Source organism: Ictalurus furcatus, chromosome 4, assembly GCF_023375685.1.
Source record: "Ictalurus furcatus strain D&B chromosome 4, Billie_1.0, whole genome shotgun sequence".
In the NCBI taxonomy this organism is placed as follows: Eukaryota; Metazoa; Chordata; class Actinopteri; order Siluriformes; family Ictaluridae; genus Ictalurus; species Ictalurus furcatus.
This window is the reverse complement of record NC_071258.1, coordinates 34,216,960-34,231,416: the sequence shown is the minus strand read 5'-3', so window position 1 is coordinate 34,231,416 and position 14,457 is coordinate 34,216,960. Positions and strand designations below refer to the sequence as shown.

The following is a 14,457-nucleotide window of genomic DNA, read 5'->3' as shown; positions in this document are numbered from 1 at the left end:
GAACCAGGAAGTGTATTTAATATTGGATTGTCATTTGTGTTTCTGTCAGAATGCATGTTATTACGTCGTTTTTTTTGTTTGTTTGTTTGTTTGTTTTTTTTTGTTTTTTAAATATAAATCCCGAATAATGAAATTATAATCAAATCTCCGTTTCCCGGAAGTAAGAACGGGGAAATAATCATTTTATTTGTTGTTTTTTTTTTTAATTAATCGAATTATAGTGTATGAAAACTTTTACGTATGAAAATATAAAACCCTGCAAAGATAACATTATTCTTTTTTAAATTAAAAAATATAATAATATAATTATAGGACAATTTGATATTACACTATCGCGCCCAATCATAAACGGACTTCCGCAAAAATGTCGCTGTTACCATAGTAACGTCTTGTCGCCTCCACCAAGGCCTTTACAGAAGCGCTGTTTATTATTTTTTAAATTATTTTTTTCTTTATTTATTGTTTTTCACAATTCATTTAAAAAATACACATAAGTAATTTTATATACCGTACCATCGTTATTAAGAAGCGTTACTACTACTACAATAAAATAAACATTGCTGTTGCCAAGGAAACGCACCTACAACAAAGGCCCTCGTGTCAGCAGTGCAGCAGCTGTCTGTAGCCACCGTCCATGAAGGTTAGTTGGAGACTTTTACATGAATGTTTTGCATTAATGTACAATTAATATCTTTATTCAAATTTTCCTAAACCTTTATATATTTTTATATTTATTCCCATAGTTTACATAGCTTTGTAGTGTATTTTTTGTATGCTTCTCATTTCATAACTTTCTCTCTTGTTTATCTTATTAATATTATTTTATTTCTTGTGTTTACTGTTGTTGTTATTATTAGGCTCCAGTACACCAAGACAAATTGCTCGTACATGTAAACCCACGGTAACATGGCGATAAAGGTGATTCTGATTCTGATATTTCGCCGCTGTAAAGATTTAACGGCTCTTGGATGTGATTTTCAGGATAAAATGTACCAAACTGAGGAACATCGACAGGATCACGGTGCTCCGTGTCGGAACCTTGGGAACCCTGTGTTCTCCTGCATGCTGAAGACATCAGCCGACGCGGAGCTTCTGTACAGGACCACGTCCGGCGAGTACGGATCTCGAGCCCCGACCTACGAGTCGTCCCCGTGTGTGTATCACCCGCTGTCTCAGGCTTTCTCCAAGCACCTGGGTGCGTGTGGGATGTCCCGGGACACCTCGTTCAACACCAGCCTGGACCGCAGCAGGGTGTGTGACTGCCCCAATTTACACAACACCATCTGAGATACCATCAGTACCCAATCAGTACCGCTCTGTGTGGGTGGATGAGATGATGAGACGACAGATCTTCAGAACCAGCCTTTTTAGGCACACACTTTTTAGGTGTCCGTCTTGTACGAGCTGCGACAGTATAATGTTATGAATTTGCAGTGCGTCCTTTTGGCCTCGTAATAAAAATGAAATGCATTTAAAGAGGAATGTGGCTTTTTGAGTAAAATCTCAGTAAAATAGAAATATTTTTTTACACAACAGGTACATTACATTAATGAAGGATGGTCGTGATATGAAATCTCACAGAAGCGAAAATCTAATATCTATCAATACTGTGACAAAGAAGCTATTAGATCTGAGCAGTGTATTATATTACACTGCCCTCCACTAATATTGGCACCGTTGGTAAATATGAGCACAGAAGGCTGTGAAAAATTGTCTTTATTGTTGAACCTTTGGATCTTTTGTTAGAAAAATTCACAAAAATACTCTGCTGTCATGGATATCAAACAATTCCAAACACAACACAGGTTTATCAATATGTATATATTGTTGCACACCTATATTTAACAAAGATTATATATATACATACATATATGTGCACTATTCCCCGTGATGAAACGTGAGCAAGCCGTAACCCACGTGAATTCTCTGACTCATATTTTTCTCTCTCGCTCATTCCTTTTCTTTTTTTTTTAAAGGGATAGAAAAGTTCTGAGATTTTGAGAAGAGATAGACAGGAAATGAAGCGTCTTTTTGTTTCTTTACACAGACAAACGACATGCAGTCTTTCGCTTAAGATAATAGAGGCTGACGGCGCGGTTCACAGGCGCCATATTTATATCACGAGACGCGCGTAATTGCCTCGTCGCTTGATCACGGCAGGCCTATAAATAGGCATGATTTTACACAAGCTTCAGATACCAGTCAAGCGCGAGAGGTGCTCCCATAGTGTTATGCTAAACGCAACGTGAAGACCCCTTTGAAAGGGAACACTGCCGGTATTATAAAAGATAAAACACGCCATCACTCATGTTTAGGACTCGGTAAGCATCGGAACGGACTTTTCCCTAGTCATTTTGAGCTCGGTCTGGTGCCTTGAACGATCTCCCGGATCTTCTCCGTGTCTGCCTGCAGAGCCTGGTTGTGTGGATCGATCCTGAGAGCAGCCTGGTAGTCCTGAAGCCCTGTGGATGAAACGGAAAAGCACTCAGACTGTTGTGATCGAAGGGTTTAAATCTGATCCTAAGGAGCATGCTCGAATTATACAGTATTAAAGGAGTAATGAGGAGGAAAGAGGGTTCACAACTTTCAGGCTTTCATCAGTAACGTTAACACGATCCTGAACACCGCCCATGGTTCTAGGAGTAATTGAGTAAGCTTAGCCTTTCACAGTACAACAGCCTGAAAACACAGAATTCATGACTTTACATGCATTGTGCATCTTAAATTGCTGCAAATCCAAGCAAAAATACCTGCAGTACAGCCATCATGGCAGGCCTGGCTGTGTCACAAAAGAGTGAAGAAGGCGTGGCCCTTGTGTCTGTCTGTCATAATGAAGGAGGCATGGTCTATGAGCCTGTTAGTTTTAGAGGAGACGTGGCCTTTGTGCCTGTCAGGCCAAGTGAAGGAGGCGTGGTGTTTGTGTCTGTCTGTCCTAGTGAAGTGGGCGTGGCATTTGTGTCAGTCCTAGTGAAATAGGCGTGGCCTCTGTGTCTGTCTGTCCTAGTGGAGGATGTGTGGTCTTTGAGCCTGACGTGCTGAGGCATGTCCTTTGTCTGTTTGTGAAGGAGGCGTGGCCTTTGAGCCTGTTAGTGTTAGAGAAGGAGGCGTGGCATTTTTGTCTGTCAGTCCTAGTGAAGGAGGCGTGGCCTTTGTGTCTGTCAGTCCTAGTGAAGGTGGCGTGGCCTTTGAGCCTTCTAGATTTAGAGAAGGAGGCGTGGCCTTTGAGCCTGCCAGATTTAGAAAAAGGAGGTGTGGCCTTTGAGCCTGCTAGATTGAGAAAAGGAGGCGTGGCCTTTGAGCCTGCTAGATTGAGAAAAGGAGGCGTGGCCTTGGAGCCTGCTAGTTTTAGAGAAGGAGGCATGGCCTTTGTGTCTGTCAGTCCTAGTGAAGGAGGCGTGGCTTGAACAACACTGAACTGCACTGAATCTCAGCTTATCACACTAAACCAGCACTCCATTACGTTGAACGTAACGTTCATGCTTCAGATCACTGGTCATGTCAGGAGATGTCCATCATCCAGCCTCAGCAGAAGAGTTCCACAGGCTTATGAATGTTCACGTGGCTCTGTGTTCTGTTGTAAACTGTACCTTCTACATAGAGCTCGAGCTGACAGAAAGCGGTTCCTCTCCTCACGTGGGCCTTCATCCGGGCTGCAGCGTTAGCAGAGACGGCTGGCGTGAGCAGCTCCAGAGCCTACAGCAGTTACAGCAACGTATAACCAACTAACTAACTACATGACGCGCTAGTTATTGGTATGAGATGTACTTCATGGTAAAATCCACAGAACAACACAGTGAAGAGGAAAAGTCTGACCTGAGAACTGTCCCAGATGGCTTTGTGCAGGTTTCTCAGCTTCAGATGACAAGCTGCTCGGTTGGAGAACAGAGCAGGAATCCGGCGGTTGAGTTTGATGGCCAGGTCGTAGGCGTTGACCGCGGCCTGGTAGTTCCCAGCGGCGAAGAATTTACTGCGCAACACAGGAACGTCACGTGAGAAGCATAAAACAGCCCGGATTCCAGCAGCTGCAACATCTGTCTTCTGAACTCAGTGCAGTTTTGTTATTACTGAAGATCTCTCGCAAGATGTGAACACATGCGAAGTGAAGATTGGAGGCGTGTGATAATTCTGCTGCTCATTTAAAATAAAATAAAAAACACTCTCTTTATTTTAAAGAAACCATTAAGGGAAATGTACTTCAGGCAGAAAGCCTAGCAACCTCGCATCTTCTTCTATTTCAGATCTCAATATGAGTGAGAAGGAGGTGCTGTGATCGTCTGATGTCTGTCTGTGTGTGTGTGTGTGTGTGTGTGTGTGTTGAGTAATACATACTCTCCTTTATCCTTGAGCCAGTCAGGGTTTCTCTCCTCCTCCGTCAGATCATCCAGCTCAGCCAGATCAGCGTTCACCGCCCGTCTCGCCTCGGCCTGCTGCCTGAGCCACTACACACACACACACACACACACACTGCATGATAACACCTGCAAGTAAATAACTTCCAGTAAACACCACGTGTTCTTTTGTTTCCTGGATGGACGTTCCTTGTCAGCGTGACTGATAAAAAGCAGCGTTCGGGACACACCCGAGATCTATCATCACACACCTGTAATTACACCCAGTGCAGGGTGTAGGAGTAATTACAGAGTATTACTGGATGTGTTTAGAAAAGAGAAAAGCACCTCTTCTTCCTGTTGGACGTAAGACTCTCGTGAGGGCGTGGGCAAGACCCGGGGGGTGAAGCTGACCTTCACGCAGCTTGTTGATCTCGGAGCAGGAAGATCCACCTGTCTGGACTTTTTCCCACTGCTCATCTCACCTGAGAGGGAACTTCATTAGCTTTGCACTAATCATCAAACCACAGGGAACAAAAATCCCAGATCGAACCCAATTGGTGTTTTTGGACAACAGTCTAAAGTTGAAAAATCAATCAATTAAATTAAATAAATTCGACAACGTACACACGGATTTCTCCTTTCTCGGTTCAGAGTGGGCGGGGCCAAGCTTGTGGAAATTTCACGTGCACCATGTAAGGAATGAAACACTCAGAGTGTCGCGCTGCTACCGGAAAGCAATCGACATGAGGCGGAGCTACTGTTACTACCCTGGCGTTGACTGTTTTCCTACAACAGAATGTCCTCAAGTGTTTTAAAAATTTCTATCAATTGAAAAGAAAAAAAAAAACCACATCATACTTTTTATCCATTTATAGCTACATTTAATGCAACAAGTTATTTCCTTAAGCTTTCTCTCTCTTCAATTTAACAAAACAAATACTATACATATCGTTACTATAGAAACGATAACGTATTAGAACGGGATATTGCTATTGTCAGAAAATTAATCAACACCTTCTGACCAATCAGAATCCAGAATGTTTTGCTTTTTATTTCTTTCTTTCTTTCGTTCTTTCTTTATTTTTTTACCTTCAGCTCTGCTCGGGTTTCGTACAGGTGCTATAACCTTCTCAGGCTTTCTGCGCTGATGAACTTGCTTCGTCTCCTGCTCGGCTGCTTCCTGTAGCCTTCGTCGAGCCTCTTCTTCCTCTTCCGCTTCCTTCTGCTTCTCTTTCCAGGACTCCAGCTCCTTTAAGGCTCTCGCACACTCTTCGTCCTTCATCCTCTGGATTCTCGCTCGCTCCTCTTCCTCGATCTGCACACAGAAGACCAGTAAACCTGCAGCCCTGGAACTGTTTACACACACACGAGTGTCCAGTTCATCTCAAACGATCCTGGTTGTAAACCAAGCCTGCCGTCTGTTCATTCCTTTCAAGGGATTCATTTTGAGGGAACCTGCTGCTGCTTTAGATTTTATACAAACCGACGCGGTCGGAAGAGACGCATCGTTTTTTTAACAAAAATATAGGCGTTATTTAATCAATCGGACAAAAATAAAACGTTAAATAATAGCTACAACGTGCTGGATGACGTGCTATTCTATTCTATTCTATTCTATTCTATTCTGTGTGCTGCAGAATAATCAGTGTGGACGCCATTTTGTTCAATTAAACCAGTCATTAACGCGATAATTACTACTAGGACGATTCATGCAGCGATAATCTGGCGACATACAAGACTCCCGTTAGACTTATTTCGATGCTCGCCATCTTCTCTTTCATACATCCTCATATTAGTGTTTTTAATTTCAGAACGATTTTTAAATCGCCCCGTGTTTTTATAACACGTCGCAGTACATTCCAGAAAATACAACGAATGCTATTTCCTTCTCGGGTCCGTATTTTCTATCCCTGATTTTTTCCGGGTTTAAAGGCAAGCGGTCTAGGCGCTGTCGAAGATCTAGAACGCTTCTACCTGGTAAGAGCGTCGCTATGGTTACGGTGTGCGCTTCACAACAGCCACTTCGGGAAACTCTGGCAAGTTTGAAAGCAAGTTAAAGCTTAATTGTTTCCCCCAGCCGAGCCATCGTGTCCACTGTGACATGACTCAGGAGCGGAAACATCTGATTTCTGTGCCGTCGCTGTCCGTTAATAAGATCATTATAACCTTCATCATGGTCTCCAGTGTGTACTTCCTCTCCTGATGAATCCTCAGGACTTTCTCTTCCTCTTTCTCCATCGCCTTCTTCTGGCTCTTGATGACGGCTCCTTCTCGAATCTCTTTCTGTTTGTCTTTCCCTGGAACATTTAGGTGTGTAAGGAAGTTTAATGTCACGGCAGATCCCGTGCGTGTGGCGTCACTGTAATGTTTGGGAGAATGAAGTTCACACACCGATGTTTACACTGAGCCGCTCCCAGAGGCCTGCTGTCTTTTTGGGCAGTGTGAAAAGCGCGACGCCGTTTCCGATTTTCGCCACGCTTTTCTCTTCGTCTATCGGCGCGAAGAAGAAGGCCTCGAACAGAAACGGAGGGAAACTGACCTGAGGGAATAAAGAGGCGCAGCCGTTAATGTCTCACGGTCGTGCTGGTGGAGGAAAATAATCCGAACGGGTGCTGTGATGAAACGGAGTCACTGCTAACCACATGAAGCAAAGTGTTTTATTCCTTTTACATCACAGCCATTTGCCAAAGATTACAAAATGTTATCTATAGAAGAATGACAAATTGTATCCTTTTTATCCGTTTATATTTACATTTAATGTTGTGGAAGGTCCACGAAACAAGCTAATTCCTGTTACACTGTAAGTGTTGACATTTCTCTATATATCCATCTATCTATCTATTTATCTATCCATCCATCTATCTGTATATCCATCTATTTATAGATCTATCTATCCACCCATCTATCTATCTATTTGTCTGTCTATCTATCTATCTATCTATTTATCCATCTATCTGTCTATATATCCATCTATTTATCTATCTATATCCATCCATCTATCTATCTTTCTATCTATATATCATCTATCTATCTATCTATCTATCTATCTATCTATCTGACTATCTATATATCCATCTATTTATCTATCTATATCCATCCATCTATCTATCTATCTTTCTATCTATATATCATCTATCTATCTATCTATCTATATATATATATATATATATATATATATATATATATATATATATCCATCCATCCATCCATCTATCTATCTGACTATCTATATATCCATCTATTTATCTATCTATATCCATCCATCTATCTATCTATCTATCTATCTATCTATCTATCTTTCTATCTATATATCATCTATCTATCTATCTATCTATATATATATATCCATCCATCCATCCATCTATCTATCTGACTATCTATATATATCCAACAATCTATCTATCTATCTTTCTATCTATATATCCATCTATCTATCTGACCATCTATATATCCATCTATTTATCATCTATCTATCTATCTATCTATCTATATATATCCATCCATCTATCTATCTATCTTTCTATCTATATATCCATCTATCTATCTATCTGACTATCTATATATCTTTCTATCTATCTATCTATCTATATATCCATCTATCTATATATCCATCTATCTATCTATCTATCTATCTATCCATCATGACAGTATTCTCAGTAAGACTTCCTTATAATTGGTCTGAGATATTATTATTATTATTATTATTATTATTATACGTGGCTAGTCACTGGTTCATTTGAACTAATCTAAAGCTTCATGACTGAACGTGAAAAACGTGAAAACAAAGAACGAATGACGTAACGAATGACGTAACGAATGACGTAATTGACAAAATGATGTAAATCTAGCAGCATTTTCAATACAGCTATTATATACTATAAGATTCTATACTATAACTATATAAACAAATCCAGGTGTTAAACCTGACTTGTGATATTAGACTTTTAATAATCTCAAAGTAAGAAATCATTTCACTTCCTAACGTATCATTTTCGCAGAGTAAATAAATAGATTTTTTTGTTGTTGTTGCTAAATATTCTAATGTTGTTGTGTTACAGTGAGTGTGGTTAGAGTGATTATCTCACTAGCCCTGAACTTCCGGAAGTCCTCAGCTCACCTTCAGATACTCCTCCGTGCACGTAACGTCCACTTTCCCCGGTTTAACGGCTTTTAACGGCACGCGGACACACACCGTGCTCTCGGTCTGGGTCCAGGTGTGATCACTGATCAGGAGCGGCATGTTGGTGCTGATGATGATGATGATGAAGAACCTTGGGAGAACTCTCACCAGCTTCTTCGGCGTTTGTTTACAAAGCAGGCTGTAGAACGCGCGTGGTTGCTATGACAACGTCCTTTGTTGCCGTTTGAGCTCTGAAGGCTGAATTCCAAACCCGAGTCCTAGTGCACTACATACAGCGGAGAAACAAACACACACACACACACACACACACACACACACACACACACACACACACTGTCACTACGCTATCGTAGGCAGTGTGGGACATTGAGGATGCGATCTGATCAAACAGGTTTCCGTTTAAATTTAGAGAGACACTACAGGGTGATTTCCGGCAGGTTGAAAAAAAAAAAAAAAAGTATAATAGATATTTTCTTTATTTGCGGCAGCAGCAGTATGTAAAAAAAAAATAAAAAAAAAAATCAGACATTATCTCAAAAGTCTGTCTTTCTGTCAAAATAATGACTTTCTGTGCATTCTGTTAGAAACCTGACCTATGAAACTTCCAACTTATCTAAAAAAAATTCTGATTTATCTCAAAGTTCTGATTTATGCTAAAATTCTGATTTATCATCTCAAAATTGAGTTCTCCAAATTCTGATTCATTTTAAAACGACGATTTATCATCTCCAAAATGACGACCTGTTTCTTATTTTCCGCGATTATGATTCAGTCGTTTAAGATCAGTTCCGTGTGATGGTTCTGGGTTCCTGTCCATGATTTTGTTTTTGTCTAGGTGTTTTTCTTATTGGTGTTGGTTGGGTACGTTGCTTGTACGTACACACGAGTATAAAACCCAACTGTATAAAACCCAACTTATGTTTAGACTAAGAAACGATGTGGTGCCCAGGGTGTCTTCGCACGCATCATAATCCCTCTCTTTGACTATACCCTGGCTCTTGGTCTCCTGATTCTACAAGCATCTTAATTCTGGTGAAGCTGAAGCAATTTTATCATCCAGAAAAGATTTACATCAGTGCACATAAACATTTTTGGCTTATTATCTCAAAACTATGAACTATTATTTAAAAATGATGACTTATCTCAAAATGTGTGCGCATTTTTATATATATTCCATTCAATCACATTCAGAAAAGGAAACCTACACATGTATCCGCACGTCAGTTTGATTCGCTCCACTATTCATATTCTCTCTGAAACCAAACATCAAATATCCTTTTGGTCTTGTCCTAAGGGTGTACAAACTTTTACACTTATTAAATAACCAATAATAGTGAATATGAATGGAAAAACTGTTGATCTCAGGAGCAGACGTGCTGAAAATAAAAATAATAATAATAATAAAAAACTCTGAGATGATAGAAATCCATTTATTTAGCATCCATAAATCCTGGACCGATATATTCTGTGCAATTTCTTCTACCTTCAAGTAACAAACCCTCATATAAAACAGAATAAACCAGTAAAAGAAACACCATTAAATGATCATCGAAGAGGATTTTAAAACATTTTAGTGCACACACTCAATAATAAGTGTGCTTTATTATTATTATTGTCATCGCAGCTCTCATCTCTCTCTCTCTCTCTCTCTGCTACATTAATCACAATTCCATTAAGAAATAATAACAAATGGCACAGTGGAGGAAATATATGGCAAAATGCAGCGACGTCAAGTGCACACAGAGCACAAGCAAAGCAGAAACGTTGGCCAAGACCCGACGACACGCCGTTCAGAAAGCGGAACCGGGCAGAAAAACGATCCTCGCTACATTCGGCACCGTAACACATTTCATTCTTCCTTCGCTCCTCCACGACTGAACAACGTGATCTCATCGAGCGTTCGTTCCTCCCCCCGCAGATGAGCAGGGAATTTAATAAATACGATACTTATCTAATAAAGCCGTTAAACTAGCGCGTAGAACACGTCTGCGGTTTGTCCCTCGCAAAAATTCCGCGCTTAAAATCCGAAATAAAACACGACGACAAGACATGCTGATAGTATTACAACAATTTATCATCATCATCATCATCTCTTCCTCCTCCCTCCACGAAAATGAAAAATACTGACGTTAGGTTCAACGTAAAAGCGTCTCTCAGAAACATCGCAGCCGTCTGTGAGCTCGCGTATGAGGAAGAGGGCCGATAGTGCTTTCCTCCGAGCGTGTTACTCCGCCCTTTCGTGTGATAGGGGAGAGCCGGCTCGGGGGCGGGAATTACCCAGGAACAAATAAGAAAGCAAAGGTGAGGATTTATTTATTTATTTTTTTAAATACTAATATTAGAATGAATTTCTACAGCAGAAGATGGAGAGAACGGTTACGCGCAGGCAAAAGGAAGACGTCTGACCTCAGCGCAAACCCCAACGTCAGGGTTGATTTACACGAGAGATTTTACCGGACTAAACAGACCAGCGACAGACGGGAGAAAAAAAAAAAACAACAACAAAAGTCGTACGTGTTGAAAGGAAGAGACACTTTTCATAGCCACTATTTTGGTTACGCTAGTTAATTAGCGACAGCGCTATTAAGGACGGGCGATACGACGATATAAACATCATCATGATACGATTACGATACGTGACTACGTTTCTATGATACACACTGTGCATCAATACTGAACAGGAGTGTTGATTTAATGATGTTTTAGTGTCTACAGGAATAAATTAACGCTCGAGACGCAGGGGGAAAGATCTGCAAAAATAAAACATCACAGTTTCTTTCTTTCAAACTTTAAACACCAGCGTGCAGTTTTTTATTTTAAATATATGTGTTATTTCAGAAAAGCATTGCTGTTCAGAAAATCACCACCGTAGTGAAATTATAGTCGTATCGTCCAGGATTACTCACTATTGCAACATTTTCCAGAGAAATAGGCGGGGCTTAAACAAACAACCTAGAACAGCGTTACGAGAGTTGAAAAACTGGACGTCTCGCTTTATGTACCGGTTAAGTTTAGGTTCCTTCGGCGATAAATATGAGTTGTGGCTGCGTCAGGATACAGGTTTAACAAAATCAAGTGTGGATTCCCGATTTCTTAAAAAAACAAGGTACAATTTTGCAATTTTTCATGGCACATTACTTTTGACATCTGAAGAAAACCCAGAGAAAACAAAGAAGATCTGCAGGTTAAAATGTTGAACGCACACACACACACACACACACACACACACACACACACACACACACACACACACACACACACAGAGTTCAGGTTTGTCCCTCGCTGTTTGCCGCAGCCGAGCCGGACCCCTCCCTCGTTTTGATCAGCTGCGCTCCTTCTTTCTCGTCCATGCAGGCGTCGCAGCCCCACACGGCGGCCGTCTCGGCCGTCAGCAGGTTGTAGGCCGTCTCCGTCATTCCCGTACACACGCGGTGGAACCACTTCTGACACGAGGCCTCGCACAAGATGGCCTCCTGATCATCGTTCACTTCGCCCAGGCAGATCCCACACGGGTACATGGGCTCGGACGGGGCGGAGCCACTCAAACGATTTCTCTTGCTATTGGCCGAGCCGGTTTTGTTGTGCGCGGGCCGCCGGTTTCTCTCTCCGCTGTTCTCGGCGACAGGTTGAGGAGACTTCTTTAGCGGTTCGGTGTTGGGGTGGAGGACACCGTTGATCTTCTCCACACCTCCTTCTACACTGGATCTGCTTTTCCCTTTAAGCTCTGCCTGGCTCTCTGGAGCTCCGCCCTCTTCTGAGATCTGGTTCGGTTTCCGCGGAGGCGTAGCGTTCTTATTTCCGCTCTCGGCCGGTTCCTGTTTGGGCGTCGTAGGCTGGGCGAAGTTCAGTCCAAGGCTCATAGCCAGGCCGGATTTCACCGCAGCCGCAGGACGATTCCCATACAAGGTCGCCTCCGGGACGAACGTCGGATCGGGACCGTGGTTCCGGTTCATGCTGGAAAGAGAAAGCTGGTTCTCTCTAGGACCTGGTCTGAAGTGCTGGTGCAGGCCTCCGTTGTTATTAAACATGGGTTGATTAGAGAAGGCCGGGTTCTCGGGATGCGAGTAGCTGAACCCCGGCGCTCGGATGAACCCCATCAGGCCCATCGGGTTCTGGGAGAACGGGTGTGGCTGGTTCCGGATCTGAAACGGGGACCCAAAAGGAGCGGGCATCCTGTTCTGGATGTGCGGTACCATACGGGGCGGCCCATAACCACCGTACCCTGGGTAGTGAGACGGGCCGAAGTAGGGGTTGGTGTTGTTCGGGGGTTTCAGAGACGCCGGAGAAGAGTTGTAGTTATCGTCGAACGGGTTGGAAGCCACCAGGTGATCAGAGCTCGGGTTGGGAGGAGGTGCATATTCAGAGAGAGGTGCGAACGACGCAGCCTGAGGAGGACAGTGTAGGGGTCAGAGGTTATACAGAGGAGCGACATCGTACAAGTACCTATGGCTGTAATTACACCGGAAACACAATTTTGATATTTGCATCGTTTCCATCTTCACATCCATCGACAGCCGTAAAAAGACGAGCGATTCTCCAACTATTGACCAACAATCTATAAGTCCATACAGCGTATATACACCGTACGTCTATCCGTTTATTAATCCGTTCTTCTGACTTCATCGGTATATCAGCCTGGACGTGTCCTCCTTTAGACAATAATCTACTTCATTTTAAGCTTTCAAACGTCAAACCTCACACCCTCAGCTGTGAAATTCAGTTTCGGGTTTCAGATCGCACTTCTGCACGCCTTGAACATACAGTTTTGAGATCTCGAATGGCACCAAACTCTCTAACTCTCTCTACCCCCGAGTGTATAGTTTCACAGAAATAATCACCTACCTGTGTACTCGACTTGCGTTTCTTTTTATCCGGGCTCCCCAGGAGCAAGCCGGGCCCTCCTAAACCATCCAGACCACCGTCACCTCCTGCAAAACACAACGACAACAACTTTTGTTTAGGATTAAAAACTCAAGGAGATAAATAGAGAATAAACACACAGGCTGTAATGACATGCGCATAATATAACTGGTAAAGCATGTTATTTTTAAACAACGATAAAGACTCAAGAGACACTTTGTTTAGACTTTTGGCTCAGTGTGTATGTGTCCAGCTATAAACACTCCAAAAGTTCACACACACACACACACACACACACACACACACACACACACACACACACTACTTTCCAAACATTCCCCAAGACACTATATCTTCTCAAATGTTGTTATAGCATACTCCTTATTAAGAAAATATCTTCAGATTGTTTCATTGAAGGCCTTGATAAAGGCCACACACACACACACACACACACACACACACACACACACACACACACACACACTGAGCCAGCAAAGCAGTTAGCTAAATATAACGAGGAAAAACCCCATTACCTCTATTTCTTTTGAGCGAGAATGAATCTTTATCCTGCTCTGTGGACATTACAGGACACCTCACATGGCTCTAAGGACTAAAAATAACCAAAATAAACAATAACTTTAAATGTCAGAAAGATTTAAGTGCAGCTAACTGCTCTTCTTCAGTCCTACTTCAACAGCAAATCACTGCTCGGTGTCTTAGAGTGTGTGTGAGTGTGTGCGCGCGCGCGTATATGTGATCTGGACGTGGGCAAGCCGCAACTGCTATCAAACTTTAGGGAGGAGCGGGTTATTTCACTTTATTTTAACACCACTTTCCCTCACAAAACAGACACAAACTTTCCTCAGAAGTGTTTTAACGTCACCGTCTGTGTGTCAGGACTCGGTTAAAACGGCCCCGTGTGGGAGACTCGAGGAGGACATGTCGCGGCGGGACAGCACGCCACCCCTCTCCCCATTAGCATGTTAGCCTTGTCTGAACTGCCGCGTTTTGGTGTTCAGATCCTGCGCTCGTGCGGAGAGCGGAGCAGAACACAGCGACGTTCTTTACGGAGCGCGTAAGTGCGTCTCGCGACCCAGGTGCTGACGTCACTACGCGGAAGTGAAT

At 42.5% G+C, this 14,457-nt stretch overlaps 3 protein-coding genes across 16 annotated transcripts; 1 reads left to right on the top strand and 2 right to left on the bottom strand.

Moving 5' to 3' along the window:
- The first annotated feature begins 36 nt into the window (after nt 1–36).
- Nucleotides 37–1,482, top strand: LOC128607096 (piercer of microtubule wall 2 protein). Of its 2 annotated transcripts, none has more exons than XM_053623735.1 (2): nt 37–640; nt 982–1,482. In XM_053623735.1, exons 1-2 carry the CDS (start codon nt 635–637, stop codon nt 1,285–1,287), a joined length of 312 nt encoding a protein of 103 aa, XP_053479710.1. In that variant the 5' UTR covers nt 37–634; the 3' UTR covers nt 1,288–1,482. The 2 variants fall into 2 exon arrangements, with proteins under 2 accessions (XP_053479710.1, XP_053479708.1); XM_053623733.1 differs by having other exon boundaries at nt 858–1,482.
- Nucleotides 1,483–1,698: 216 nt separating this feature from the next.
- On the bottom strand, nt 1,699–8,747 carry dnaaf4 (dynein axonemal assembly factor 4). 13 transcript variants are annotated; one of them, XR_008385803.1, is made up of 11 exons: nt 8,449–8,747; nt 6,723–6,870; nt 6,498–6,628; nt 5,421–5,646; nt 4,677–4,813; nt 4,330–4,439; nt 3,814–3,967; nt 3,588–3,693; nt 2,751–2,822; nt 2,585–2,636; nt 1,699–2,462 (listed from the first exon to the last, which is right to left on the bottom strand). XR_008385803.1 is itself a non-coding variant. In XM_053623723.1 (10 exons), the coding sequence occupies exons 1-9, from the start codon at nt 8,569–8,571 to the stop codon at nt 2,785–2,787; spliced, it is 1,173 nt and encodes a 390-aa protein (XP_053479698.1). In that variant the 5' UTR covers nt 8,572–8,747; the 3' UTR covers nt 1,699–2,679; nt 2,751–2,784. The 13 variants fall into 13 exon arrangements, 4 of the variants coding, with proteins under 4 accessions (XP_053479698.1, XP_053479697.1, XP_053479699.1 ...); XR_008385804.1 differs by having other exon boundaries at nt 2,344–2,462; nt 2,582–2,636; XR_008385801.1 differs by having other exon boundaries at nt 2,585–2,679; nt 2,751–3,693; nt 8,449–8,746.
- Nucleotides 8,748–9,888: 1,141 nt separating this feature from the next.
- pygo1 (pygopus family PHD finger 1) lies at nt 9,889–14,354 on the bottom strand. Its single transcript, XM_053623720.1, has 3 exons — nt 13,866–14,354; nt 13,315–13,400; nt 9,889–12,857 (listed from the first exon to the last, which is right to left on the bottom strand). The coding sequence occupies exons 1-3, from the start codon at nt 13,912–13,914 to the stop codon at nt 11,739–11,741; spliced, it is 1,254 nt and encodes a 417-aa protein (XP_053479695.1). The 5' UTR covers nt 13,915–14,354; the 3' UTR covers nt 9,889–11,738.
- Nucleotides 14,355–14,457: the final 103 nt, after the last annotated feature.